Source organism: Salarias fasciatus, chromosome 5, assembly GCF_902148845.1.
Source record: "Salarias fasciatus chromosome 5, fSalaFa1.1, whole genome shotgun sequence".
Classification (NCBI taxonomy): domain Eukaryota; kingdom Metazoa; phylum Chordata; class Actinopteri; order Blenniiformes; family Blenniidae; genus Salarias; species Salarias fasciatus.
In genome coordinates this window covers 25718585-25745592 of record NC_043749.1, presented here as the reverse complement: position 1 = coordinate 25745592, position 27008 = coordinate 25718585, and the positions used below count along the sequence as shown (strand labels likewise).

The 27008-nt window shown below is 42.2% G+C and overlaps 1 protein-coding gene across 6 annotated transcripts in view; it reads right to left on the bottom strand.

The window, feature by feature from the left end:
• The window catches only part of pax7a (paired box 7a), a 42064-nt gene extending 20885 nt beyond the window's left edge, over positions 1 to 21179 (bottom strand). The window contains exons 1-5 of one of the 6 annotated variants that reach the window (XM_030091568.1): positions 20826 to 21179; positions 19378 to 19613; positions 18327 to 18471; positions 17818 to 17946; positions 68 to 267 (exon numbers count right to left, since the gene is read on the bottom strand). In XM_030091568.1, the coding sequence (XP_029947428.1) occupies positions 68 to 267; positions 17818 to 17946; positions 18327 to 18471; positions 19378 to 19613; positions 20826 to 20913 (798 nt within the window). In that variant the 5' untranslated portion in view covers positions 20914 to 21179. The remainder of the gene's footprint in view (positions 1 to 67; positions 268 to 17817; positions 17947 to 18326; positions 18472 to 19377; positions 19614 to 20825) is intronic. The other 5 variants (XM_030091570.1, XM_030091569.1, XM_030091571.1 and 2 more) reach the window with 5 other exon arrangements.
• Between the last annotated feature and the right edge of the window lie 5829 nt (positions 21180 to 27008).

The following is a 27008-nucleotide window of genomic DNA, read 5'->3' as shown; positions in this document are numbered from 1 at the left end:
AGTAGTTTTTACTTTTTCATGATCTCTAGGGCATCTGAAAACGTGTGTTTTTCCTCATATGTCTAACCTGTACTCTGGCCTCTGTGAGCTTCGTCCTCTGAGCCAGCTCCTCTCTGGTGTAGATGTCGGGGTAATGTGTCCGTTCGAAAGCCTTCTCCAGCTCCTCCAGCTGCTCGGCGGTGAAGGTGGTGCGGCTGCGCCTCTGCTTCCTCTTCAGGGGCAAGTCGGGCTCCGAGTCTACGTCCGAACCGTCGTCTGTGCGGTTACCTGAGGTGAGAAGGAAAGAAGGAAAGCGGGCCATCGGTATGATCGCGCAATGGAAACGAGTTAAGAGGTCTTTTGTGTGAATTAGCTGAGAGGGCGTCTGTAAAAAAAAAAAAAAAAAAAAAAAAGAAAAGCAGCCAATATGAGCTGAAACTGATGGTAAACTCGGTCCAACAGCATTATCTGCATTTTCAAAGAGCCTCTTTTGTTGCTCCAGAGAGGAGCACTGGCATCACAGTGGATTCAAATGACAGCTACCCCTCTCTCAATATACAACTGGGAGGATATTATCTTAATCTGTGGATATTTATTTAATATAGAAGAGGCCCTGATATACAATCCTGCCTCTGAGAGGGGCCCCAGAGGCTGTGAAGGCAGAGAGCTGAGGGGGAGTGGGGTGTTGGTGGGTAGAGGGGTTAATCTGCACAGGCCACCTTGCTGCTCCTCACCCTGCTTTTCTCTGTCATTGGCCCAGGGCACACAGCTCATACACAGCGCAGCCAGAGTGTATAAAATAGAACACAATATCACACCAAAACCATTCAGTCCCGTGTGTTTCCATCTGCTGTCATTAAATGAATTAGAACATATTTTACATTACTTTTTAGGCATTCAACTAAGCTGAATTTTTGCTCGAGGAATATAGATACAGCACAAAGCTGTACAATCCAGGCCGACAGGGAAATTTTTGACAGCAAATACGCATTACCATTGCACATTACCATTATAACTGAATTTAGAAAATTGCATCATTTTCACCTCCTCTGCATGTCTATTCAAACTACATGGCCCTTTTCATTTCATGTCATAAAATTCATATTTTCATAATTTCCTCATTGAGACATTGACAAGGCAGCGTGATGTGCCAGTGTTGCTCCAGGCCTAGTTGGATTGCATCATGCACAGTCCAGAAAGTGTGGGAGAGGGAAAATAAAGAGAGATATTGAAGAAGAGGGTGCATGAAGAGATTTCTGCTTCTGACAGAGGCCCTCTGCCATTCAGCTCGAATGAAAAACTATAGCGCTCACCTGAGCGTCTCGTCTGAGTCAAACTCATTGTTTCCGCTGCTCTCGTTTCTGTTTATAGCTCACTCCACTCACATCTTTCAACATAAGTGGACAAAAGAATACTCAAAGCTAGCCTCCAAATAACAACTGTGAGAACAAAAGAGCAACAGAGCTGGCGCAGTCTCAAGGCCAGCTCCAGAGTTTAATTAAACAAGGAATTATGGGATTATATGGAGACTATCATTACAGACCACTCTATGAGTCTTCTACGAACATTTTTTGTCCCCCTGAGCTCGTGCTCAATGATTCTCTGCGGATTACATGTGGCCGCAGGACATGAGGCCGCATTCATTAAATCAATTCTTCAGTCTTATCCTTTTTAATAAAGATTGATTCTTGAAGCACAGGCTCACTCCGCTGCAGAACACCCTTGAACATACAAAGTTGAATATGTACATACACCACATATCCCTTTGTTGGTTTTCATGAGGATGCCTATATCCATTCGCCCGGTAACTTGCCATGACGACACTTGAGACCGGCCTCGCAGTCGGCTGATCACTTTCCAAAGTCACCTCTGTGTCCTACGGGGAGGCGCCGTGGTCACAGGCGACACACACTCCAGGGCTCCGGAGGAAGACGCCAAAGTCTTCTCCTCCTCCTCCTCCTCAAATGATTCTCCTGTCCTCCCCTTTTGTTTGAGCTTCTTGGTTTTGCCAGTAAACCGCTGTGGCAATCTGTGTCACATTTAACATGCTACCAGGCTAATGACTGATAAACCTCGGCAGACAATGGCTCGTACCGCCGCTCGTCATTAAGCCCCGCCGAGCCAACACATCTGCTCTTGTACATGAACCAGAAGCACAAGGTCAACAGCCCTGCCTGTAATGAGTAAGGGAAAATGGAGCGCGGCGCGCGCCGCGTGGGGCCAGCCGGGATCGGGCTCGGACGCAAAACTCATCTATATGCTGACTATATTTGGCGAACCGAGGACAGAAAATATCTCCGACCACATGGCTGCTCTTCGTGTTGATGTAAGATGGAGCCTGAGACACAGTCTGAATACACCAGCACGCAGCGAGAGAACACAAACCCATCTCAGCCTGTCCTCTGCACAAAATCTTCACTCATGTCTCCTATCTTCCCTCTCCTAACTTATTTGTCAGTGTGAACAGTCAGAGGCGAAATAAGACTGAACAGATTCCCTGCAGGGCTGTCAAGGTCAATTCCTTAATGGTCTGCTCGGCACAAAAAGGTACACTCTGATTAGACCTTTTTATAATACGGCTGCCGTAATTTCCATTCAGGGGTTCAGGGGATATTGATAAACCACTCATGCCTTGTCTGATTACTTATCGTCCAATTAGAATCTAATTATGTGCCATCCAGTGGGCATGATTAGCGGCGTGTTCTCCCCTGCAGGGGACCTGCGAGGCTCTACCTTCATATTGATTTAATACCGTGCCCCTTATAAATAGGAATTATTCAGGTTTACACCCTCCTTTGTGGAGGTAAATGCTTGATTAGGATTAGAATAACAACGAGAACAGTCTAAGTGAATGTTACCTTAACCTGCTCTGTAATGAACGTCAACACTCCTCAGTGAGATGGCTTCAGGGGACTTTAAAGCTGCAATCACTGAGAGAGGAGATGCAACCGTACGCGAAAGTAAGACTTAAGAGAAAAAAAAGTTGTGTTTTAAATGATATACACAGTGAGAGTGGAAACAATATGCAAATCCCCCCCAATGATGCAACACTTGCAGAGCAACATGTCCATCAAGTTTCACCTCCCACTTCAACTTCACTCCTTTTTCAAATTATATATTCATTTCTTGAGACGTTTTGGCATCATTTACGATTAGTTTGAAATGTTTTCAAAGTTTCCTTTCTGTCTAAAGTTGGGCTGCAGTGTGATTTGTGCTCATCTTTATCAAAAGCGGCACAGTGGATTATTTGATTAGATTTTTTTTAAAACCTAAACTCTTCCTTGTATTTCCCCTGCAGCCATCTGCTTTCAGTGTTTATCACAGTGAGTATTGGTGCCTATTCATTTCTTTCAGGGTTGATATGACATGTTGCAAAGTTCATTTGTCTTCATGTGTTCACTGTTTTGGATTCACCCAGTTAAAGTATTTTTAACATGTATTTTTATCATTTTCAGCAGATTTCAGTTCAAAACAAATAAAATCTGTTTGTTCATCACGGTACCCTTTGATCACAATGAAACGCCAAAGTATTCACCTTCTAAGATGAATCTGCCAACGAATACATCAGCAGTGTTAAATATGTTGCCATAACAGCAGTAACTGGTTGTTTAAAGAGGGAAGCTGAACTTCCATTGGATAACCGTTCATAATGACGTGACGTTCCTCTAACTCTGGCCAGACCTCCCAGATCAGGCTGAGCTCTCGCTCCTGAAGGACTGGGGCTGCTGGTTAATCGTCGAGAGGTTAGTGTGAGGTTTAAAGCCGGGCTCTGCCGCCCCCGATGCTCCTCTGCTGACCCTGCAGACAGACTACAGGCAGATGGGATCCTCATCACTGCCTTCCCTCAAAAAAGCCGTCCTTGCGTCGACCCCCTCCCCACCTACTCCTCCAGGACTCCTCATCTTCTCCATCTTCTCCCTCCAAGTCCTCCACCTTTACCCCGGAGGCGCTGAGGTAATGCTGATTAAACAGGCAGCTGTCCACTCAAATACGCCAATTAACCGGGTGATCTGTGGGGTTACAGGTTTATGGAGCCTAACAACACCAATAAACTTCACCGTTTCGTAGGCTGTTGAAAAATGAGCAGATAATGGTTTCCTCTGGTTTTTAATGAAAACCACTGAATGATTAGAAGCCCTAAAGACCATTTTAGATTCTAGACATGGTGATAAAACTCTATTTGATGGCTTAAAAGATATATATTATTAGAAAAAAAAACAACTAACAACAATAAATAGAATTCTAGTACGGAATAAAAAACTTCTCTATTAGAAACAGACCGATGCTTGTGCAGCAGTGCAGGTACTTTGTCCCTCGTTACTCGCTCACCTGTGAGCATTATTAGCCGAAGCGGCGCTCCCACCTGTCAGACTGTCTCTCATATCATAACCCGTGGCCTCAATATCAGCCATACCTTTGCAAACTCTCCAAGACAGAGGGACAAAAACAGACAGGGCTTTGGCAGTGCAGCATTAGCTCATAATGGCTCATTTTGAAAAGCATATTAGTTCCAGCATAATTACAATCAGGCCTCACGCTCTGTGTTTTGCAGGCATTCACAGGACCAGCCTCTGAGCACCGAGTCACACCAGTTGACTGTGACTGACAGCAGATTTAGTTAAAAATTGTGTTTTTTCCTCCCTCTTTTTTTCCCACAGGACAAAAATAACACCACATCTTTTCTCCCTATTTATGTTGACTTGTTTATTTTGTGCCTACCTTTTGTCGTACTTGATACTGCAATTATACTTTTTGTCAGTCAGAGGGGGTGAATATCAAAAGGCCTAATTATGCAAACAGGCCTGTGATAAGAGGCATCTGCCTGAGATGGGATCTGCTATCTCTGACATGCATCTGTCTCTGTGCTGTCTTCGCTGCTCCAGGCCTGCATATAAACAGCCCTGCCTGTCCCCAGGACTGCATGCGATTCCACCACCACACACTGGAGTGGAGGGATGTTTCGGGGGCGGGGGGGATCGTGCTGCAACATCAAATAACTAACAACTTCCCAATTTGCATTTTTCCGAGAATGGTGCAGCATCTCTGTTTAATGCACTTGCCTGTTCATCCTGAAGGGGTTGCCAAGTTAAAGGAGGCATGCGATTCAAGGCATTTACAGAAGGATGTATCCGAGATAGGAACCTTATGTGAATACAAGATAGACGACCGCGATAACCAGAACGGTTTAAAGACCCATTCTCTATGAATAATCTTTAACTGTAGCTATCTCCCTGCAAGTTAAAAAAAAAAAAAAAAAAAAAAAAAAGATCAACACCCCTAAGAGCGAGTTCTGCCTCAGCACAGTTGGAATTTATTTTAAATTTAAATATTTAAATTAACACACTGGATGATTTTATATTAAGGCTGCATATCTGGAGAAATCAGGTTAACTGTTTACTGGGTCTGGTAACAAGCCAAAAGGCATCATCGATTTCTCCTGGTTGTCACTGACCTTCTCCCACTCATAATTTGACATTTAGCTGAAATTGAATCTGGATTAGATGTGTAACTTTACATAAGGACGTTAAAAATCCGCCGTTTATCTAAAATAAAATCACTCTCAGCTCACCTTTAAGGACAGATGTCAGTGGTTTCAGTTTTTTTTCTCATGCCTATCATGTCAATTACCGATTTGTAGCAGGTGGCTGAAGGCCAGGGACGCTTCTGCCGAATTCTATTTCAAGTGGTCAGATAGGAAAGTGAAGAGGGGCAAACGAAACGCACGGAACACAACTTTTCGCCACTTTAATAAAACCCGAAACTTATTCAACGACTACCTGATACAAGTGGAGGAAACCTGCTGCGTTTCTGCCACCAAACACACATCCTCTCCCTGCCAGCGTCAGCGTTTCAGACTCTCGACATTCCTCAGGAAAATTCCAACACTTTTCTTCCCTTGTCTCACTGACAGAATCACGTTCTTTAGAAAAAAAAAAAAAAAGAGTAGGGGGCTTGAAAAAGAGGAGAAAAAAGCAAAGGAGGAAGAAAGATGGGAGGCTCTATAATCTTTGGCTCTCACAACAAACAATTAGCCCCCTTCTCCCTGTTTGAGGTGGGAGGGGGGGGAGAGGAGGAGAAAGCGGAGGAGACAGGGAGGGAGCAGCGGCCAGAGCGATGCTCTTTTATGGCTCTTGTCATATGGATGAAGGCGCAGCGCGTCCATGAGAGCGCACGCTCACCTTCAACAACAGGGCGTCCACTGGGCCTCCCGGCCTTTTCAGCCCAGAGAGACGAGCTCCTCAGGGGGCCATTAGAGCATGAATAGAGGCCTGACAGCCCTGTGCAGCTCCGCAGGGCATCCATAAACGCTGACATATTGACTCCCCATGCCTCTGCGCCGCCTGAGTGTGAAAGCGTGAAGGGCTTGAAGGGTGGGACTCTTTTTCTTTATTTTACTACTGACTAAACCTGGCGTATTAGCAGCAATATAAATGTTTACTTTTGAGTTTGAGACGCACTTCGTTTCAATAAAAATCCAAACACTGGGATCCTGCTCAGGTTGAGTCGGTTGAGAAAGTATAAACTGTGTTTTGATGTGGAAGAACTTGAACTCGTTTTAAGGTGTAAATGTTCAGATGCAGAAATGTATTTGCTCATTATGTCCACGACAAGTTTGACAAACAAAACAGATTACAGGGATGACAGAGCCGCACGGGCCCTGAAAGAGCTCAGGAACTGTGAACCTGCTGCCACCGCTCACTACCCGCTACCACTGAGCTTTACACCAGGTTTTCTCTTCCGTCACCGCCTGAGCTCAACTCGCCTGCTAATTGAGGTCACAGTGAAAGTAATGAAATTAACAGAGAGCACAAGAAAGTAAAAAAAAAAAAAAAAAAGAAAAAGAAAAAGATAAATATAAAAAGGAGTCCATGGGGGTCTCTGCCAAATGGCACTTAGAGCCAGAGCTACAGTCCCCCAGCAAAAAGCTCTAAAAACCTACGCAGGAAATCAAACAGTTACGTCTCAGGGCTATGAGCCGAGGTCTCCTGGAGGAACAAATCATTTTCTCAACAAAGCCAAAGAGAGATTACTGGGCACAGTATAGGAATGCACAGCGGACATTTTTATGTGCCCAAGGGAAGTTTCCTAATTTTCTGGACAAGGATGGGCAGCAAATATTGTGGAAAAGTTTGTGTGATACAGAGGACACGAGAAAGAGACAGAAAGAGAGAGAGAAAAGTGTTGATTAAAGAGAGAAACTTCAGGAGAAAAACTCCAAATATTAACATTAACACACAAGAGGTTTCTACTTTTCCAAGTGTTTTGTGTTATTGTGTCTTTGGGCAGCTGATTAAAGTGTTTAAATAGGACTTCGCTCCTGCATCACTCCTGTTGGTGCTGACAATGGGTCGTCTTTATAATGAAAACTAATATAAACAGAGCAGTTTGTTTTGAAACCTCAGAGAAATGGCTCTAATCTTCAAGCGATGTGTGAAATCCTGAATTACAATTTCAAAAAGACTATCACGCTCCACTGTATTATAGTCCACTGACATTTAGCGGATTGTAAGTAAACAAACTGTTACCAAAGAGCTTCTTTATACACAACAATTTAATGAATATTTCCTGTAAAGAGCTTTTTTTTTTTTTTGGGCACACTAAAGCATGTCAGCGTTTGGCATTAATTTCTGAGATCCGTCCATATTGAGGGGTTGTAATGTGCACAGTAGAAAAGCTTTTTATACTGAGACTACATATTCCCCAAGGAGAGAATGACTGACGATGCAGAAATAAGCCCATTAGTTGAAAATGGGGGACAACATTTGAAGTTGTTATTTTGTCGGCGAGGACAGGAGCTCCTCCCCACTGTTTGGACAACCGCTTTCACATTTTAACTTTGCACAAAAAGAAAAAAGAGAGAGAGAGAGGGAGAAAAACACATTTCTGATTTGCAACACTTAGGGAACATGTTTATTGTCTTTGTGGATGTGGGGGGGGAAAAAACATGCACAATTAAAACAAATGAATATTTCAGTGGTGAAGCCGATCAAGAGCATAAAATGTGTAATGTTCTGGCCCTAAGTAGCATAGGCTAATGGCGATTTTTAAACTAGCAGACCATGGTCAATGTCTCTCATTCATCACTGAGGGAGAGCGCGGCCACACTGTGCTAAACATAATTACTGTTACACATTATGTGGGCTATTCCTGTATTGTAATAAAATTAGCCAGAAATGCTTTTTGTCTTTTCTAATGCGGCTCCATGGTAACCAGCGGACGGCCATAATGCAACACACTGTCCCGATCTGTGCCAGCTGTCAGAGTTTGACAACCTTAGCTGGCAAGGCGAATTGGAGGAAACCACATTTCTTTCAATAAATTACGAGGATCTGACCTGCTGCACAATTTAACATGGGCGTAATAAAGCTGGAGATGTCCTGATGTACTGTACACTCCTCTTTTCTGACCCTTTTTATTGTTTCGCAAAGTAACAATGGCTTAATCACCACGATGCAGATCTAATTCTGTCAAAGGTTCTGCTTAATATTACACTGTCCCTCTTAAAATTTTACCTCTGACAGGCAGAAAATTCAATTGGACTCAAGCATTTATTCTATAAACGTAAGCACGGGGAATAAGCGAGGGCACAAGATGCTATTTAAATGTTGTAGAAAACAACAGCTCTCTGTAGAAGTCTGATGTAGTTAAATTGTGATTGGTGTTATTTCTGAAATAATCAAAGCAAAATGATCAAATCAGTAAAAAAAAAAAAAAAAAAAAAAAGGGGGGGGGAAGCACTTCCAAGATCAACAAAAACAGCTGATATTTGTCAAGTGTGACCTATAAATACAGACTGAGGAATAACATCACGGCTTCAGTCACTAACTCTCCTCTCAACACTGATATTTACTTTATAATTACTGATGAACTTTTCACAAATTCACAGTACTTTGCCATTATGTGACATTATCTGCGCTCCAGCAACAACATTTATGTTGTCGGGTAGATAACTTATTAGGCGAAATGACTACAATTTATGAAATTACATGGTTAATTAAATCCTGCTTACAGCTGAAATGACTATAAACCGTCTGGCCCTGTTGGCAGTTCACCTAGTGGAGACAAAAACAGAAAGACTCACAGTCACATCTTATCCTACGGGCTTCTGGGGAAATGTAAAATCTCCACGGTCGACGTTTGTTCTGTACATTGTGTGATCGCCTCACGCCATGAAAGCTCAGAATGACTTTACTGCATGTCGACGGCGTTATTGGTGCTTTTGCACAAGCAGTGCCATTGTCTGCAGAGGTCACGAGGTTGGTTAATTACACTTGTTTATGGCAGCAAAATGACAACGGCTTCTCTTGTGATGAGCACAAAATAGCTTGTTGTAGCTGTTTTTCTTTCTTTTCTTTTTGTTTTCTGGAGGACAGGAGGAAAGACAGCGAGAGGACATCCCAAAGCAATTAAATGAGAATTCTGTCCAATAACAAATACCATAGGTTTTCTTTTTTTTTTTCTTTTCCCATTAAAACCTCAGAAACTAATCTTCCCCGCTGGGAACACTTGTCTCTCCTCGTGGCATGGCCAGGAATCAGTGGTGAGAGATAAATAAATAGCCTGTAAAAAAACATTGGCCTTCTTGTCAGGACACATAGCCACTCAACGGCAGCAACAGTCCACATGTCAAGCCATTCTCTTCCCATTTCCTCCGCTCCCTTCGCTAAGACGCTCCTGTCTAATGAGGTGGAGGTGCTGCAATCCCACCGGGCCTCAGCCCCGAGCGCCGCTCTCCCTCCGGACAGCCCCGCGCACTGTCCACTATCCGGGGTAATACTCGCCAATCAGGATTCATTACAAACCCCCCAAATCTGTGAATGAAGTGCCCACTGCAGGCGCAAACACACAACTGGCCCGGAGAAGAAATAGGCCTCCCAGGGACCCCCTCCAAACTTAATTGGATTGCCAATACGGCCCACAGACGTTAGAGAAGTGGAGAAAAAACAATGGAGCAGAAAATAAATACTCCAAAGCCACACTGATGACTCCACTTGGTAAACTAACACAGTATTGATCGTCTTCGCTCCTCTTTTTTTTTCTGTTTGTTTAGAAAAGCCTCATCCCTGCTAATAGCTGTTTGAGAGTGTAATCTCTCCCTTGTCCTCCCCCTCCTCTCCTCCCCTCCACATTCCCCATTATGTGGCTCCTTTCAGCCCGCCTCAAATAGTTTAGGTTCAGTGTCGCACTGGGGTATGGGGCATGGGACCGGGGACCAATTGTTTGCTAATGTTGACACCTGCCAGAGCAGGCTTGGTCTATTTGGGGCCCGCCAAGCTGTAAACTGGATGCTCCCCCTCTTTAGCGAGATTAAGTGTGGGTTGCTGGGGTCACAAATCACTGGACTCCCTCTGATGTCGAGAGGCACAGAGCCAGAGACTGGGAGCAGTGAAAGAGAAAGCTGGAGAGGGAGGGACAGAGGAGGGAAGAGGGATAAAGACTGACAGTCTATTGTCTCCTCAAAAGGAGGGGAATAATGTATCTTCTTGAGTGTGCATAACCAGTGTGCCCCATTCACAAAAAGAAAAAAAATCTATATATCAACAGGGAATATATGTTATCTTTTACAAAACATTTCTCCTATGGTAATCTTTTTCTCAGGTGAGCCAAAAATCAGAAGCTTTTTTAAAAATATGAACTTGTAAATTAGTGTTTTTTTTTTAAAGTTTTTATGCAGAAAACAATCTGGTGAAAGTTACTTAAACACAATAAATACATGTGAAAATGGAGCATCCTTCACATTATACATGGACTGCCTCTATTGTAGTCTCTTTATAAGAATCCAGGCATATGTTATCTCCTCGCTGACTTATATATCTTCTTTTATTTTCTTTTTAAAGACATATAGTGCAAAGCCCCAGTGAAAACCAGTGGCCATGACAGACAGTGCCCTCCTCCCGCTCCCCCTCCCCCCTCCTTTCACTTTGCAGATGTACATTAATGCAGAAAAGGCAGAGATCTGAGCTGCAGCAGAAGCACCCTGTCTCCCTTTAAAACTGCTGCTGTCCAGCCTGATCGTGTCAGTTTGAAGGCCCCTATTCAAAAGTATTCATGCATCTGCCTTTGAGGCACAATAGCAGCTAGTTTATAAACTGTCTGCCCAGGCACCCAAAGGCTTTAGTTCTTATTGTTTTCGTCCCCTTAATAAACTTTTTGGAGGAGTTCATCAACTTGCCTGAATAGCCCATGCAGCAAGTCTCAAGACAGAAAATAACAGAAGGGCCTTTTCTCCTCCCTCTTCTTTCTCTCTTCCTTTTCTAGTGGCTGTTCATCTAACAATGGTGAGAGGAGGCTGTCAGACATCACAGGGCTTTTTTTGTAATACAAAAATACAAAAAAAAGGGAGAGAATTCAAAAAAGAGAGAAACGAAAACAGAAAATACTTCTAAAAATGGGAGTAGAAAACAATAGAATTTTTACTTTTCAAAGAAGGCTCGCTCACGTTACAGTTGAATAAGTTAATTCAGTTACAAAACAGCATTTCTACATTTACTCCTGAATTTAGTGATATGAAAATAGTTGTGTCATTTAGTCAGAAAGTGGAGTTTATTATCCCCATAAATTGTAAATGTTTCCACTTCTACATTCAAACCCTATTAAAAGTGCCCTGGAAATATTATTTTTCCATTTTTCTATCTGCCATTTGAGATTTGCTGACACCTGTTAGACAGGCAGAGGCTCCAGAAATGATGGGATGCAATAAAATGTAATTTTGGGTGTAAGCCATTAATCCACTCTTATACCTTTAAACTCTGTGCAGGAAAAAAAAATTAGCCAAACTTAAAAGTCTTTAATAGATGTCTGTTCTAATTAATTTCATACCCAATTAAAACAAGGCTACAGTCCATGCATGCCGGCCTGTTTAGCCCGCTGGATGGCCATAATTGAAGTAATAGCGGAAAAAAAGGGGGCTGCTTAGAAATAAAGGCCCGCAGCGGTCCAATTCAACAACATCACCATCCAACTGCGCGGCTCGCCCCCCCACTCCCCTCTCTCCCCTCTCTCCTTCCTCTCTCTCTCTCTCTCTCTCTCTCCCTCCACCACCATCTGACCCAAAAAGGCCTTATTGGCTGCCCCGGACCAACCACCTACTGTTTCCCACCGATGCACTCGGTGCGTTTTAACACCCTAATTAGATGTGACAAGTTCAACGAGCTGGTTTCAGAGAAGGAAAAGCTGGTCAGGTTATGATTTCCGAGTCAGACTCACAGGGGAATCTGTGGACAGCTGATTCCTGTCAGCCTCATTCATCTTCTTCCAGCCAATTAAACATTAATGCTAACAAAGCGCAGGCAATTTGGGAGGGATACATTAAGCGCCTAAAGTGGAAATGTGAGCGTTTATGGCCATGTCGGCAGGCCTGCTGGGGCTCCGGCCAATAATAATAATAATAATAATAATAATAATAATAATAATAATAATAATAATAATAATAATAATAATAATAATAATAATAATTTTTAATATTTAATCCTTTATCATATTTATTCTACTTTAATATTTTTTTACAACCGAAAACATGAATACATATTTTCTGTCACCATTAACACCGGTCATAAAAGTGAAGGATTTTAATGCACTTAGTTATTTTTGCCCGTTTGTGTTTGATGCATCGGATTTAATGCTTTCATTTGAAAATCGGAAAATCCACTGTCAGCAAATGTCTGCACGGTGCACAGAAAGGACATCAATTTTCAAACAGAACGTGCCTCAGTCATGTTTAGGGTAAATTATTTTTTTTAAATGGGACGTTACATTAGAGGGAGGTTTTACGCATTAGATGGAACGCAGGCAGCGCGCGGTTCAGCTCATTTAAAGATAATTTACACTTTCAAACAGAGGGGTTTTTCCCATATCAAGCGTTAATTCAGACAATATGAACATAAAAAGTTACTAGGTCTTGAAATCTAATTTAACAACACTAAAATGTTAAGAAATTCTATTCCCAAGTATGCCAAAGTGCTCTTTTTAGTTCTGGACGTTCCAAAAAAAAAAAAAAAAAAAAACTATTGCCATTATCAAATCATTTTTCTCAACATAAATCAATACGAATGAGCTATGGAAATATAAAAGTTTGAATATTCCCACCTGTTGACATGAATCTAAGACGCACATGTGTCGGAGGGGAGAGGGGAGGAAAAGGGAGGGAAGTCAAACTTGAGCGAAGAAAGCAGATGAAAAATTGAGATTTTATTTATTTTGGAGCCGAGCCCTGCAGGCAACGCGCAGGATCCCGGAGCCCCAGAGTGAAAATTGGCGGAATAAAACACAGACAGAAACGAGAGACGCGCTGAAGCACCCTACTGTTGTGACAGGATACCTGGAGGGCAGCGCTTCCTCTTTAATTTGTCTCGTATGGTTTGAGACCCCCAACCAGACATCCAATCCTCAGAGTCTGCGTAAGCCTACTGAATTTAATTCTCGATGGTGAAATTATATGCTATAATTAAATATCATATTTAAGAAAAAAAAAAAGCTTGGTGGCAAAGAGGCATCTTATCGACAGGGTCTTCCTCAGCTCTGTTGTTATCACATTAATAGTAACAACATCTAAAATGAGCCTATCAGCATTTGTGGGGGAAATTGCAGGCTAAACAAAGGGCACCTATGGGCTTACAGCTTATATTCTGATATTTTGGAGCAGGAAATGTTAACCTTGAAATGCTGCTATCTGCGTCTAACAATGTCTGATCATAACCCCATAAATGAGGGGAGAAATTGAATCCTTTTAAGTTATTAAGCAGGAAAGGATTATAAACTCGTCTTTATAAATGAGCTAGAAATCCCCATGTCTTCCTCTGTACACTTTTAAATTTCCCACAAGAAGCTGGAGAGGAAAGATTGCCCCTTTTCAAGAGCCCCACAAGAGATGGAAAAACCATTTTTGTGCCCAGATAGGAAGTCGTCCCACATGGTAAGCGCCACTTTAATTAATAGACAGCCTTGAGAGGTATCACTGTCAGCCTGGATAATGGTGACAGAGAGCCAGTGTTTGTGCTTCCATGAATATTTCTCATGTGATCAAAGTCAAATGCCAGCACAGAATGAATTTAAGCCTACTCCGTTTTTTTTTTCCTCCTCCATATTTGAAGCCGACACTTAAAGCTCCTGACACTGAAGCGTCTGGCCGGTTTCGGTAGGCCTGCAGAGCCTAAACCGCCCTGCCTTCGACGCGATGCGGCGCTCATTACTTTGGTGTTATTGTGTTGCACGGTTTTTACTCGCGTTACCTGCTGGAACCAACAGGCTCATTTGTTCCGGTGGCTGAAGCGCCTCTTCATCAAGTCTCGCGATAAGTCATTAAATAACGAATTACGACATAATCTCGGAATTAGAAGGGTTTAATAAAAATTAAAAAAATAAATAAATAAAGAAGGACGTAGTTAGCCGTCTATTTATGAATTTATATTTACCATGTAAACAGTCGTGTCGTCGCAGACACCAAATAACTGGATAAGGCCTTTTGGAAAAAAAAAATACATTTTTTTTTTAATTCTTTAAATATTCCACAAAATCACAAGCTATTTTAAAAGCCATGGCGCGAAATGGCATGGCATTTTTTGTATTTAATAATTGTTAGAATTTATATATATTTTCTTTAATAATAATAATAATAACAATAATAATAATAATAACAATAATATAGATTTGTCTTTCAGCTCCTGCCCCCTTTATATGAAATGTAGGCCTACCGATGTAAATTCCAGTGAAATGTGGCTTGAGTGGCTGCGGGGACAGGGGAGGTTAATCCGAGTTTAATGCAGTGAAGCACAGCGCAGGGTCTGGGCTATGATGGGTATGTTATCTCTGCCCAACATTTGGGTCTCCCTCAATTTCCACCCAGCCAAATAGCTGCGAGAAAGTGCAGATGGAGTCACTCTCAATGCCTGAGGAAAAAACGTTATTAATAGCTAAATAACTTCCCCATACTTTCACTGAATCTCTCTCACACACTGTTCCAGATGGATTTGTTTGAAGTGGTCTCTCGCTTCATTCCCCTGTCCTTCTCATTCAGCACGGCTTTAGACCCGAAATATAGCTACATTATATTACCATACACTTAGAGACTGGGTGTGCGCGTCCTTGTGCGCGCAATTTGTGTTTGAGACGTGGGGGGAAAAAAGAAAAAGAAAAGAAAAAAAATCACGGACAGGGCAGCTATTCACGGTGTGCACCGCTGTAGACAGAAACCAGTGTTTTTGTCTGTAGGTGAACGCAGTCAGAGGCTGCAGCGCCGCGCAGGACTGACGGAAAAGGCGCATCTGGTTTGCGTTTAAATGAGAAATCTCGTTGAGTAACAGAGCAAAACTGAAAATAGTTTAAAGCGCAAGGCTTTTTCTCCCGCCACACTCCTGACCTGGATTGGGCTGTCTGACTTCTTCACACCGCCCCGCTGCTCTGTCACTTTCCCTCCCAGACGCTCGGAAATAATCCCACCTGGCATCTGTTTAATTAGACTGAGGACCTCAGGTAATCCTGCGATTTGCTGGAGTGTCCATCGCCTGTCTGCAGCGCATCTGACGGTCAGTGTGGCAGACGGACACCGATAGCGCAAACACCTTCTGGCGCAAAGAAGGGGCACCAGTGTTTGCGCACATTTTACGCGCTTCTCTTGAGCACAGTTAAACACAAGCAACGGACGTTACAGTGCGCGCTCAGGCTGTGAAACTTATTTCTTTGCACATTATTTATTGGGAAACCTAGATTTCCAGTCGGCTATGCGCATAAGGTAAACAATTATTGGAATTTAAAAAAAATAGAGGCGTGAAAAAAGTGGGGCAATTTTCTCAGCATTAACAGAGTTTTATTTGGATTACTTTCCGCTGCATCCTTTCTCTGAAATAACAGTTGACTCCTTGCATCAAAAAATAAAATGTACATTATTGTAATACCGTAAGGAGTTTAAATGCACGTTCAATAAAGATAGATTAGAGCTGGGATAAATCCGTGATGTAACCTCTGAGAAAATCAAATACGCAGACCTAATAAACAAATAGATAAATAAATAAAGTCTTAAAATCTGGATAAGTAAACGAAAAAAAAATCTCATGAATTTTGTGCCCAGGGCGAGCCACTGTGAGCTCCGCTCTGAGATGAAAGTGAAAAGAAATAAAAGGCTCTATTTAATCTGCTTTAAAACCCCTCTCCACATAAGGGCTGTGCTTCAAACTCGGAGAGTGAGAGGCTGATTGGGGATAAATACATTTCTTACCATGCCTGCGAGCTATTACACCCGGCACGAACACAGCCACCTATTCAGCAACCATCGTTTCCAGTGCTTACTCTAATAAGTATTAACATTATTAAATGCCATCCGGATGCTGGTAGTCTAAACTGCATTACGCACAGGGTGCGCATCTTTTTATAGCAACGTAATTCAATCTCAATTTAAAAACACAGGCAGCAAATGAAGGAAAAAAAAACCCACACTATTTGGATATTTTGTACCAACAGGAGAAAGTCAGTGCACAATAATGCAGTTAACACTTCACAAAAAACATCACATTGTCCAGCAAAACATGCGCCTCGGCTGTGCGTAAAAAGCGCACTACGCTCTGAAAATGTTGGTCATTTGCAGCCAGCAGGATTTACAACCCACCTATATGAACACTGAGGATATTTGCAACCAAATGGTGACATTTTTCTGGTAACATTAATTCGTGGTGTGACAGAGAAAAGGGACCGTTTTCACGCTATCAACTGATTCTTCTCCAACGGGCCATTATATAAAATTACAAAACTATCTACCAGCGGGGCGTACTGAATAATTCATCTCCTTTTATGTCTCGTCGTGCCCTTTGTCCAAAGTTTTCTCTCTCTTTTACCAGATTTTTGAATGAGAATGGACGGGGCCTTTTACCCTCCTCTATAACGCTGCCCTGCTTTCCAGGATTTGCTTTTGTACCTCGGACTCTTCACTTTAGAAAAGCATCAATGGAGGGGGAGGTTTCAGCTCCTGAAGTTCATCTTCAAGTTTGAAAATTTAGAATGATAATAAAAAAAGAAATTAAAAAAAAAACCCTCATATTTATACATGTGATCAGAAAAAGAGCAGCACCAAAGCAGTTAAAGACACCAATAAAATCAAAGATCCTCCATTACTCCATTTTACAATTTTAAAGAAATGATCATTTACATGTGTAATTTCCCTTCGTTTTCGAATCTAAAATCACAAAACATCCTGCAAAAACATTACAAAGGCCATCACAGGAGACACCAGAATCCCCTTTAAAGGGCTTTTAAAAGCTTGTAAATAGGATTGAGAAACAGTGACAGTGACTACCTGCATCACTTTATCTCCCCCCCGAGCAGCATTGCTAATAAAGCAAATAATAATATGAACATTGATTTCCACTTTAACTGACAAGTGGTGAAATGTCAGTGAACTGACATCGATTGTGAAATGGGTCAACTGTCAGCTGTCGTTTAGGGGTCGTTAGAGGAGTGAATGAATGAATGAGGAGGAATTCGCTACACAAATTAATTTTCTGCAGTTAAATACCTTCTGCCAAGGCTCTCATAAATAATTGAGTGAATGAACAACTGCTGGCTCGGAGTTAAAAGCAGGAATAAATGCTCTGCGTTTCAGACGCAGCTCGGAAAGTGGAACAATTTCCCAGGAGGACGCAGAGTTTACAACATTAGTTTCCTGCTTGCAAGGCTGCAATTTACTCTTAGGAATAATAATAATAATAATAATGATAATAATAATAATAATAATAATAATAATAATAATAATAATAATAATAATAATAATAATAATAATAATGATAATTTAATGTTTCAGACATAAACAAATGGGCCATATAAATGTATATATACTTTCTGCTGTTAACTTACATTTATCACCGAGGATGCCATCGATGCTATGCTTTGTTTTCTTTTCTCCATCTTCATCCTTCTTATCACAGTCATCCTCGTCATCTTTTTTGCCAAATCGGGCCCTCAAAACGCGGCTGATGGAGCTCACTAATGGCAACAAAAAGGTAAATGGGTGATTAGCCCTAAAACCCATACAAGAACCAGAATAATCCTATCATACATTTATCTTAGAAGGAGACACACACACACACACACACAAAAAGCACAGAAAAAAAGTTTGACAAAACATTGTTAAAAGGAGCAAAAAATTACAAATACAAATAATATGAAATCACCACAGAGCACTGAAGCCACATTTCTACAGGAATGCTTTTTTTTTCTGGGTCAAATATCTGTATAGATGTGCTTCACAGCAGCATTTTATTATCAGTAACTGCGGCTTAAAACATGTTGGATTCAAAGTGGTGTTCATTCAGAAGTGATGCTGCAGTGTTCGCTCGTAGTAAGAAAAAAAAAGTGCAGCTTACCAGATGAAGCCTCACCTGAAGGAACCGTGCTTCTGTCGCACACCCCGTCCTTCAGCAGCTTATCCCGGATCTCCCAGCTGAACATACCCGGGTTCTCTCTCTTGTACTCCTCGATCCGCTTTTCCACGTCAGGAGTTGCCACCTGCTTTAGGTTTGAAATGGTGTTTTAAAAAAAATGTAAAAAAAAAAAAAAAAAAAAAAAAAATGAAGGAGGGCAAAAGACAAGAGGGGGCAAAAAGAAGGAATGTCAGTTTTGACTGGGATTAATTTCTCAAAGATGACAAATATAGACATCAAAGGCTCATATAAGAAATGGTGGAGGAAAATACTTTAAAATTAGTTTGCAGGAATATTAAAGAACATTGCGAAAAAAAATTACAGACACTATCAAAATATCCACTAAATATACACACAAACATAATATAAAATTGATTAAATATTATAAATTAAAATACAATAAATAGAATCGTCAGAATTTGTTGAAATTGCTTCAGAGTCAACAAAAATAAGAGTGTTGCAGATAAGATGGACGTGCAAAACGAATGAAATCAAAATGTGCAAAAGAAATAATAATTCAGAAAATGGCAAAAAAAAAAAAAAAAGTGCTGGACCCACAGTGGGATTATTTTTGTCCTATATTGATAATATGTTCTGTAATTTGTGTTATATAAATAAAACTGTATTAAATTAAAAGTATAATATATAGAATCCTCATCTGTGATGATTTTTTAAATACTAAAACTACAACTGTCTTGATAATTTCATTAAATCATTTTCAAATAAAAAAGGAGAATTGGGGAATTAATAGCGGCATAAATTTAATTATGAGCTGTAATTTAAATTACAGGAGGCACGAGCAGCACGTAGACGTCGATGTATCTTTATTGTTGTTGTTGCATTTTGAATATTAAACATGATTTTGGTGAAGCGGAACGCAAAGGTGACAACTGGGTTCGCGCAGGTGTCACGCGCCTCGCCTCCCCTCGCTCGTGCCACATGCTGGGCCCCGGCCTCGTGCCGCTGTGACCCACTTGCGCGGACCCCCACTCACCCTGGGCTTGCTGCCTCCGATGGCCCCCGGACGGATGGAGCCGGTCTCCTGGTACCGGCACAGGATCTTGGAGACGCAGCCGTGAGAGACTCGCAGTTGTCGCGAGATCACGCAGGGCCGGATGCCGTGGTGGGCCATCTCCACGATCTTGTGTCGGATGTGATTTGGCAGCGGCCTCCCGTTGATGAACACTCCGCCAAGCTGGTTCACCCTACCCTGGCCCAGAGGGGTGGACACTGCGCCACAATAAACAACAGCACACTCAAACACCAACAACAAAACAAAACAAAAAAAAAAAAACAACAGCAGCAACAAGACACCACGCTGTCCGCAGCTTCCTTTCACCGCGGCGGGAAATAAAGTTACAATTCCCCTCATCACTTTATCGAATAGCGGCATGTTTGCTATGTTACTGACTTTTAATGGGAGGCAGTTTACGCACATTATCATATTAGAGATTTTCAAGTGAGCGTCGTGCCTAATTCCCGCAGCCTCAGTCAGGCTGACGGGATGAATCCGAGGCCACTTCAGGATCCAATTTCACATTCAAGAGACACTAAAGAGGGCGACACGTCCCACCTTGATTATTCCTAGTCATGCTGTACAAATATTGATGTGATCCTTTGAGCCATCTCTTTGCTGTGTGTATTATTGCCATTTCCAGCAGCAGGACACTTGAACAAATCCCGCAGCTCGAGTAACTTGCGATCTACGTGGTTTTCGTGCGTTTCAGTCCAGGACACTTGAGCACGAACCGGGCGCGATGGGAAAACCGTTCCCATAAATGCATGCAAATACAAAATGATCTTTTTTCCGCCCATATGTTCAGGCGGCTGGAGTGTGGTGGGCATCGCAGTTAAGAGAAATTAACAATTAGATTGCTTTTTCAGAAATCACAAAAAAAAAGCCTCTTAAAATTCACCAAAACAGCATCAGTTAATTTTTATTATATCTAACTGTTGTGTACAATTTAATTTGACGTTTTTAATATTTTATGATGCTTGTTTTTTTTTTTAAAGAAAAAGAAAAGATAATTGGAGAAGATATAATTTACGCAATATTCCTCGAGCAATTCAAGAATTACGCATTAAAGGGGAACAATTTCCTCTCAATAAATTAAACCCAGGCTAAATAAAATATATGTATTTATATGGAAGGCATGATAAAATGTCCACACGGGTTCGTGTGTGGATAATTTCAGGACTGTGAGCTGCACTTCCGAAACAAAAACTGCCAACATAATTCACTTTTTTTGAAACTTCCACTTGAGGATAAGCTTAATCACGCCTGACTGGAGGTCGTTATTGGTTCACCCACCTTTTTATACCGCCCAGCATGGAGCCGATAACAAACTGCTGAGTGACAGAGTGTTCTCAGCTCAAGTTCAAGCGTCAGACCCGCTCGTGTTGTTGTTGTTGATGTTGTTGTTGTTGTTGCTGTTTTCTTACCTTCCAGGGGGAAGCCGGTCCGGGGGTAGTTCTGGCCTGGCGCAGGGCGCACCATCCGAGGCACTGTTCCTGGTAAAGTAGCCATCATGGAGCTACCTCAGACAAAAACACAACACCGGGTTGTGCTCGAGCCTCTCAGAAAGTCCGATCCCACCCCCCCTAAAAAAAACGACCACAAAAAGAAAAGAAAAAAAAAAACGAAAAAGAAAAAAGAGAAAAGGATGCCGAGCTTGCTGTCAAATCCCAATCCCAAGCGGAGAAACTGGACGAGCCCTTCTTCCACCGGGGAGAAATAAAAGTGATGCTTTCCTCTTGACGTGCCAAAATGCAAAATAAATACAGCGACACATACAATAATAACAAGAAACCCGCTATAAGTTTGTAAAATGAAGAGGTTGCACTTAACGCGTGTGCGCAGAGAAAAACGCGCTGTTATTCTTTTCCATTGGTGTAGTTTGGGTTCAGTATAATGTCTGCTGGCTGCTTGGAAGTAGTTTAAGTGGCCAACTTTCGTGCGCGTCGTAGGAGGAGACAGCCGAGCGCTCCCATAGGCTCCCTGCCCTTTCTTTTATGGATGAAATAGAGTGGGTTTAGCCAGGAGCCGGCCGACCAATCACAGCCACACATTCCACTTTTAATACACTGCTGCCTCTCTCATGAGAGCTCACACTGCCTTTAAAAAAAGCGCTTCGAAATGTTAATATATCTAAATGTTACTCTAAATCCCATCTTTGCAAAAAAATAGGCCCGCACCCATGACATTCAGCTGTTAAAACCTGTGGAATATTAATATTTTTCTTAAAAAAAAAAAAAGATTTATTCCAGTTCTCTTTCTTGAAACCGAGGGAATTAAATATATATGTAATTTAAAAAAAAAGGCGCAAAAGGTTAAAAAAAACATTTTAAATTGAAAGTGGAAAAAGAAAAGCAAGAACATCAACATTAAAACACCTTTATGATATTAATTTCCCTGGTTCGGTGAGACTGAAAGCAGAGTATACAGCCAAAGTTGTGAAGCTGCACCACACGCTGCGTTTCGTTTGCGTGAACAAAAAATAAAAAGCACCTCCCGGGAGCCCAGGTCAGACCTGCGTGCGTGTTTTCTGACTGGATAAAGTGCGTGAAGCAGGCGCGCCAGGAGAGGCTTTGACCGCAAGATGCGTTTGGCTTGTTAACCTTTCAATTAAGTAAATGTGCGCAGCGTGAACATCTAAATCGCTCCTATAGCTTTTGTGGTAATTACAACATATTTGGATCGACCCACTATTGATGACAACAGGTTGGCTTGCCCCGGAATACGCGCAAGAGTAATTGCTTAAAGGTAATTGTTCAGAAAGGGAGGGAAAAAAATAACGCGCCACTATTAAGAGTCCAATAGAAAGCGCACATATGGCAGCAAAAGAAGAGGTGCATGTGTCAACTCTGTGGGCCCACCGTGCATATAAAATTGTGTGACAATTGCCGTGGAAAACACTCCTGGTGGAAGGCAATTTCACAAATAATTTTAGCAACAATTAGGGAGTGTGGAGGGGTGAAATGGCGATTTCACATGCAGATGTGCCGGTGGGAAGGATCTGGTACCCTGCCGAATAGCTCTGACCCTCACTCTCCCGCTTTGGTTTGCTTCACATGGGACAGAGAGGCACAAAGAGCCCGCCTCACCCTCCTGGGAAGGCGCAAAGAGCGGTGGATTAAGTCAAGCATCAATCATGTGAAATCCAAACAACTGCACATTTCTCTATTGGAAAACATTTTTTCAGTAATATTGCACCTCTGTGAATCACACAGCCACGGGAATAATCCCGTATTCCTGCGCATATATCAGTGCTCCTGCAGCATCAGACCCTGTGTCTTCCTGATCATTACCAGCCTCAGATTAAACTGCTGTGCGCGCCAAACAAAGCAGTGAGCAGAGAAATTCACTATAGACACACTCAGCTGCACACAGTGACTCTGGTGAACTTCAAGACAATTTTCTTTCAGAAAACTTACTTTTTCTTTGTATACTTAAGTTGGCTGAAACATACCTTTTTTGCAGTTTTTTGGGGGTCTTATTATTTTTCAAAGACATAAAAGTAGCTATAAAACAAATGAAGCTGCACGAAAAAGTAAAGCAAACTCAAAAAGCTTGGTGTTTTTGCTCTGTTAGGACTTTTCTCATAATGTAAGTACATTTTTAATTATCAGTTCATAATTTTCAGAGCACTGTAAACTGTTTCCCAAATAGAGAATCCAACATTAAGAGGAATGGAGAACTATTTTGATATTTTTATTTAATCTCTATCACCTTAGTTTCACTTTATCTGGGTTTTGACCTCTCAAAGGAAGACCGTCGTCAATACCAGTGTTGTTTCTCATGCAAAAGTTATCATGAAAATACAACACGAACAAGGAGAAACAGTCCATGAACAATGAATATCAACACAATAAAACACAATGAAAGTCTGAGAGAAAAGCTGCAGCCACTCATCCAACAGTGGACTTTGACTTTTGAACAGCTGGAATATAATTTAAGCTTCTGGAGATGAAATCAACACCACTGAGTTTCATATCTAAACTTTTTCAAAACGTTAGGCAACAGAAACCTTTATAGGACATTATTAGACACAATGTTCTTTAAGGATATTTAAACTATTTAAAGATATCATAAATTAACCGCCTGCGCCTCTCATGCATGATAACACATGGAGGAAACAATTGTGCCAACCAAATTCTTACTTAATTTATCATTTCCAGCTTAAAATGTTGCATTTATCACTGTGAAGTCAGACTATTTATTGTACCTTAAACGTGCCTTTATTAAAGCATTGAGCACATACTGAAAAACTGCTCATGCTTTATGCTTTCTTCAGATATATTTTTCAATAGATGCTTTATTATGTTTTTCAGTGAAATGCATCAATCAGGTGAACTGCAATTAAAAGATGTTTCCAAATAACGTATTTTGTGTCTTAATGTGTTTGTGCACGTGTGCACGGTGCAGCCGGGTGTCCTCGTCACACCCTGAACTCCACTTCGCCTGCTTGTTTCTGCAGGGTTCAGCTCGGCGTCTGGCTCATATAAGCAACTCTGTCACTTAAGTTTCCTCTCAGCTGCGGCAGACAGAAAAACACTTCCTCTCTCTCGTGATACTGTCTCCAATCTTATCTTGATCAGGGCCGCGCTTCAAACACTTTCCTACATAGCCTCTCATTATTTGTGTTATGGCAATTACCAAAGTTTCTTTTTTGCTTGTAGGTGAACACTTTCCTCCTCCCCCTCCACCCTCTTCTATCTATTTTCTCTGCACAGTGTTTAGCTTTTCACACTGAGGAGCACAAAGGAGAGAGAGAGAGAGAGGGGGGGGCGGAGAGAACACCTTTGATGAGACACATCGCCTGTTAAAGTTTGATGATTTTCTGAGCAGAACAATGGCCAGAAGTGAAGGTTTTTAGTGGATTTTAACTAGTTAATGCTCAATTTTGTTGACAAAATGCCACATCCAGCAAAAAAACAGTGAATTGCTCAATGATTATGGTATATATTCAAAAATGTACATTTCCAAAGAGCCTGTTCACTCTGAAATATGTCTTTAGAAGACCTCTGGTCTACCTTGAATTCACCATTAAAAACAAGAAGCAACTTTTTTTTTTTTTTTTTTTAATTCCAGATTTGGGGCCTGTTGAGAAAGAGGGGGATAGACAGTGAAATCTTGTGAACACAATAGTTTTAAAAAGCAGAGCTTAGATCTTAAATACACCCAGAATACTGTCAAACACACAGACAAATCCCCCCCTTTTCTGAACCCTGCTGGCCTGAAGTGTAAAGGAGTAAAAGAAACATATAAATCTGATTTAATTATTTCCTGAAGCATTTTTCCAAAGCATCCGTATGTTAATGCTGAGGGAAATCTGGTCTCTTCTTCACTGTCAATAGCAGATGTGGCTAAAAATAAATCTTACATCTGCGAAAGTCCTCACTACATGAACCCTAATCTTTGCTCCGACCGCTCTCACTCGTGCTGAACAGAATCTTCCCGCATATAAAACATTTGTCACTGTGATAAACTGCAACCTGGAATCTGGAGTAGGAAGTTCTTCGGCACGAGAAACCATGTGTCCATTCATGGTTTTCCCTCCGCTGGCAGCCTCGGCGCTCTGCAGGAAGTTTCCCGATGCTGCGGTGTGCTGTTTGAACAGCGACACGCTCTGCACTTCCACCACTGCCTTGTTAAGTTGTTGAGACATTTTCACATCTGCTCAGAATTACCCAAATGTGTAATCACTTCCTTATGGGAATTATTTGATCGTGATAGAGAGCGAGCGTATAAAATGCGCTCTTAGGAGGAGACTGGTGAAAAGCTTACTATGTGTTGTAAGTGTAATTAAAGAAAGCTGATTTGAGATATTCATCTCATTATGTGTGGCACTGGGAGGAGCTCTGAACAGGCATGTAGGGTCTGACAAGGTGATCTCTGGGTAATAAGGAGAGCAGAGGAGGTAGGAATTCCTCATTTGGAACAAGTTAGCCCGCACGTGAACCTGGCCTGAAATCTCGCCGCTGAGGCTCCACCTAGCTGTGTCCAAACACTGCTAGAAACACCCAGGGAAAGCAAAATAAAGACTGGCAAAGGCAGCTGGCTCGGAAAAGGTGATAACGTATCGAAAGAACAACTTATTTCATAGTCTGGATTCTTTTTGAGATAAGCTTGTGAATCTTTTTGAAAGCTTTAAATGAGACGAATTACAGAAAAAAAACTCAGAAAATTAAGATGATAATGCAGAATAAAAAACTTGCTTCTGTTAAGGGCCTCTTCACGAGGCAATCGGAAGAGAAACCGGTTTTGAATGTTGAAGTATCTCAGTCAGGAGGGTTCCGGGCTGAGATGTGTGCTGCTCATCACGCAGTGTGTGGCAGCGGAGCCCCGAAACAACATGTGTTCTGTTGACATCCGAGTCTGGCGTCTGAGTTACGAGTCATGGAGAAATCTATAACTCAAGCAGTGATCAAACACAGCGAAGGGCCACTTAGAGAGGGCGAGATCAGAGGACTGGACCAGGGACACGTGGGAAACAAAGGAGGGCCGGGCCCGGAAGACCGCCAAGTCGTGTTTGGCCCCTGCTTTGAAGGAGAGCGTTGCCTTCCCGTTGCAGCACCACCAGACTGCCGACGGGCTGAGCGGAGATGATCGGGAGGGTGGCGGGGTGGCGGTGGGGTGGGGGGGTTTGTGGGTGACATCACATGAGCAGGCGGTCTCAGCTGGATGGGTGCAGGTGGGTGCAAGGGTGGAAGCGGCGGGCTGGGGGTTGATCTGTGACAGAGTGGGTGACATCCTGTCACTGCTCATTATAGTGTGAATTCTGTTTATCCTCAGTAACACCTTCACTTGGCACAGGGGAGCACCAAGAAGTGACGCGACGCGCTGGATGGAGGTCTGCAGAAGACGGGAACAAGAGTCTGAGACTCGTCCCGTCGCAGAGGAATGGGAGGAGACGGCGGACGGAGAGTCTGAAGTGATGAAACCAGACCCATCTCTCACTTTTGAGGGCAGGAAGTAGCTTTGGAACAAACAGGCAGAAAACGCAAGGCACATGATAAACCGCTGATGATGACTGTTGTCTCTGGGGGAGCACAAACAGTGCTTCTTTATCCTCCCGGAACAATATGTTTAGAGACCTGTTGTCACAATATCCGGCGGCTCTTATCACCCCACAGCAGAGCTCACCTGCCCTCCTCACTTTAACGCAACGGAACACCAAAGGAGTGCTCCCTCTCTGCCTTTTCTGTCGTACAGAAATCACCCTTCGCTTCGAATGCACCAGTTTGTTGAGCATTTGTTTATGTAAGGATGTCATGAGAGTTTAATGCAATGCCTGCTAGTCTGAGTTTTGCATAAACAAGGTACCATGTCACAGCCAGCCGCTGATCTCGTGTCTTTGATGATTTGCCTCAGACCGGCACAAAACGCAATGAGATAATGCAACATTTTTAATGGTGTATAACTTGTCATGGCCGCCTACGATGTCCCCAAGATAAGGTTGCTCTTGGTTTCGTGTCAGTATCCTCAGAGAAGGGCATTTTTACAGTTGCACACTGAGAAATCTCCGCGTTGCTACTGGGTGTTCAATAAACAGGTTACACTAACACCTAAATGTGAAAGATCACAGATGAGCAGATTTCCCTGGAGCGTGCACCAACACGTCT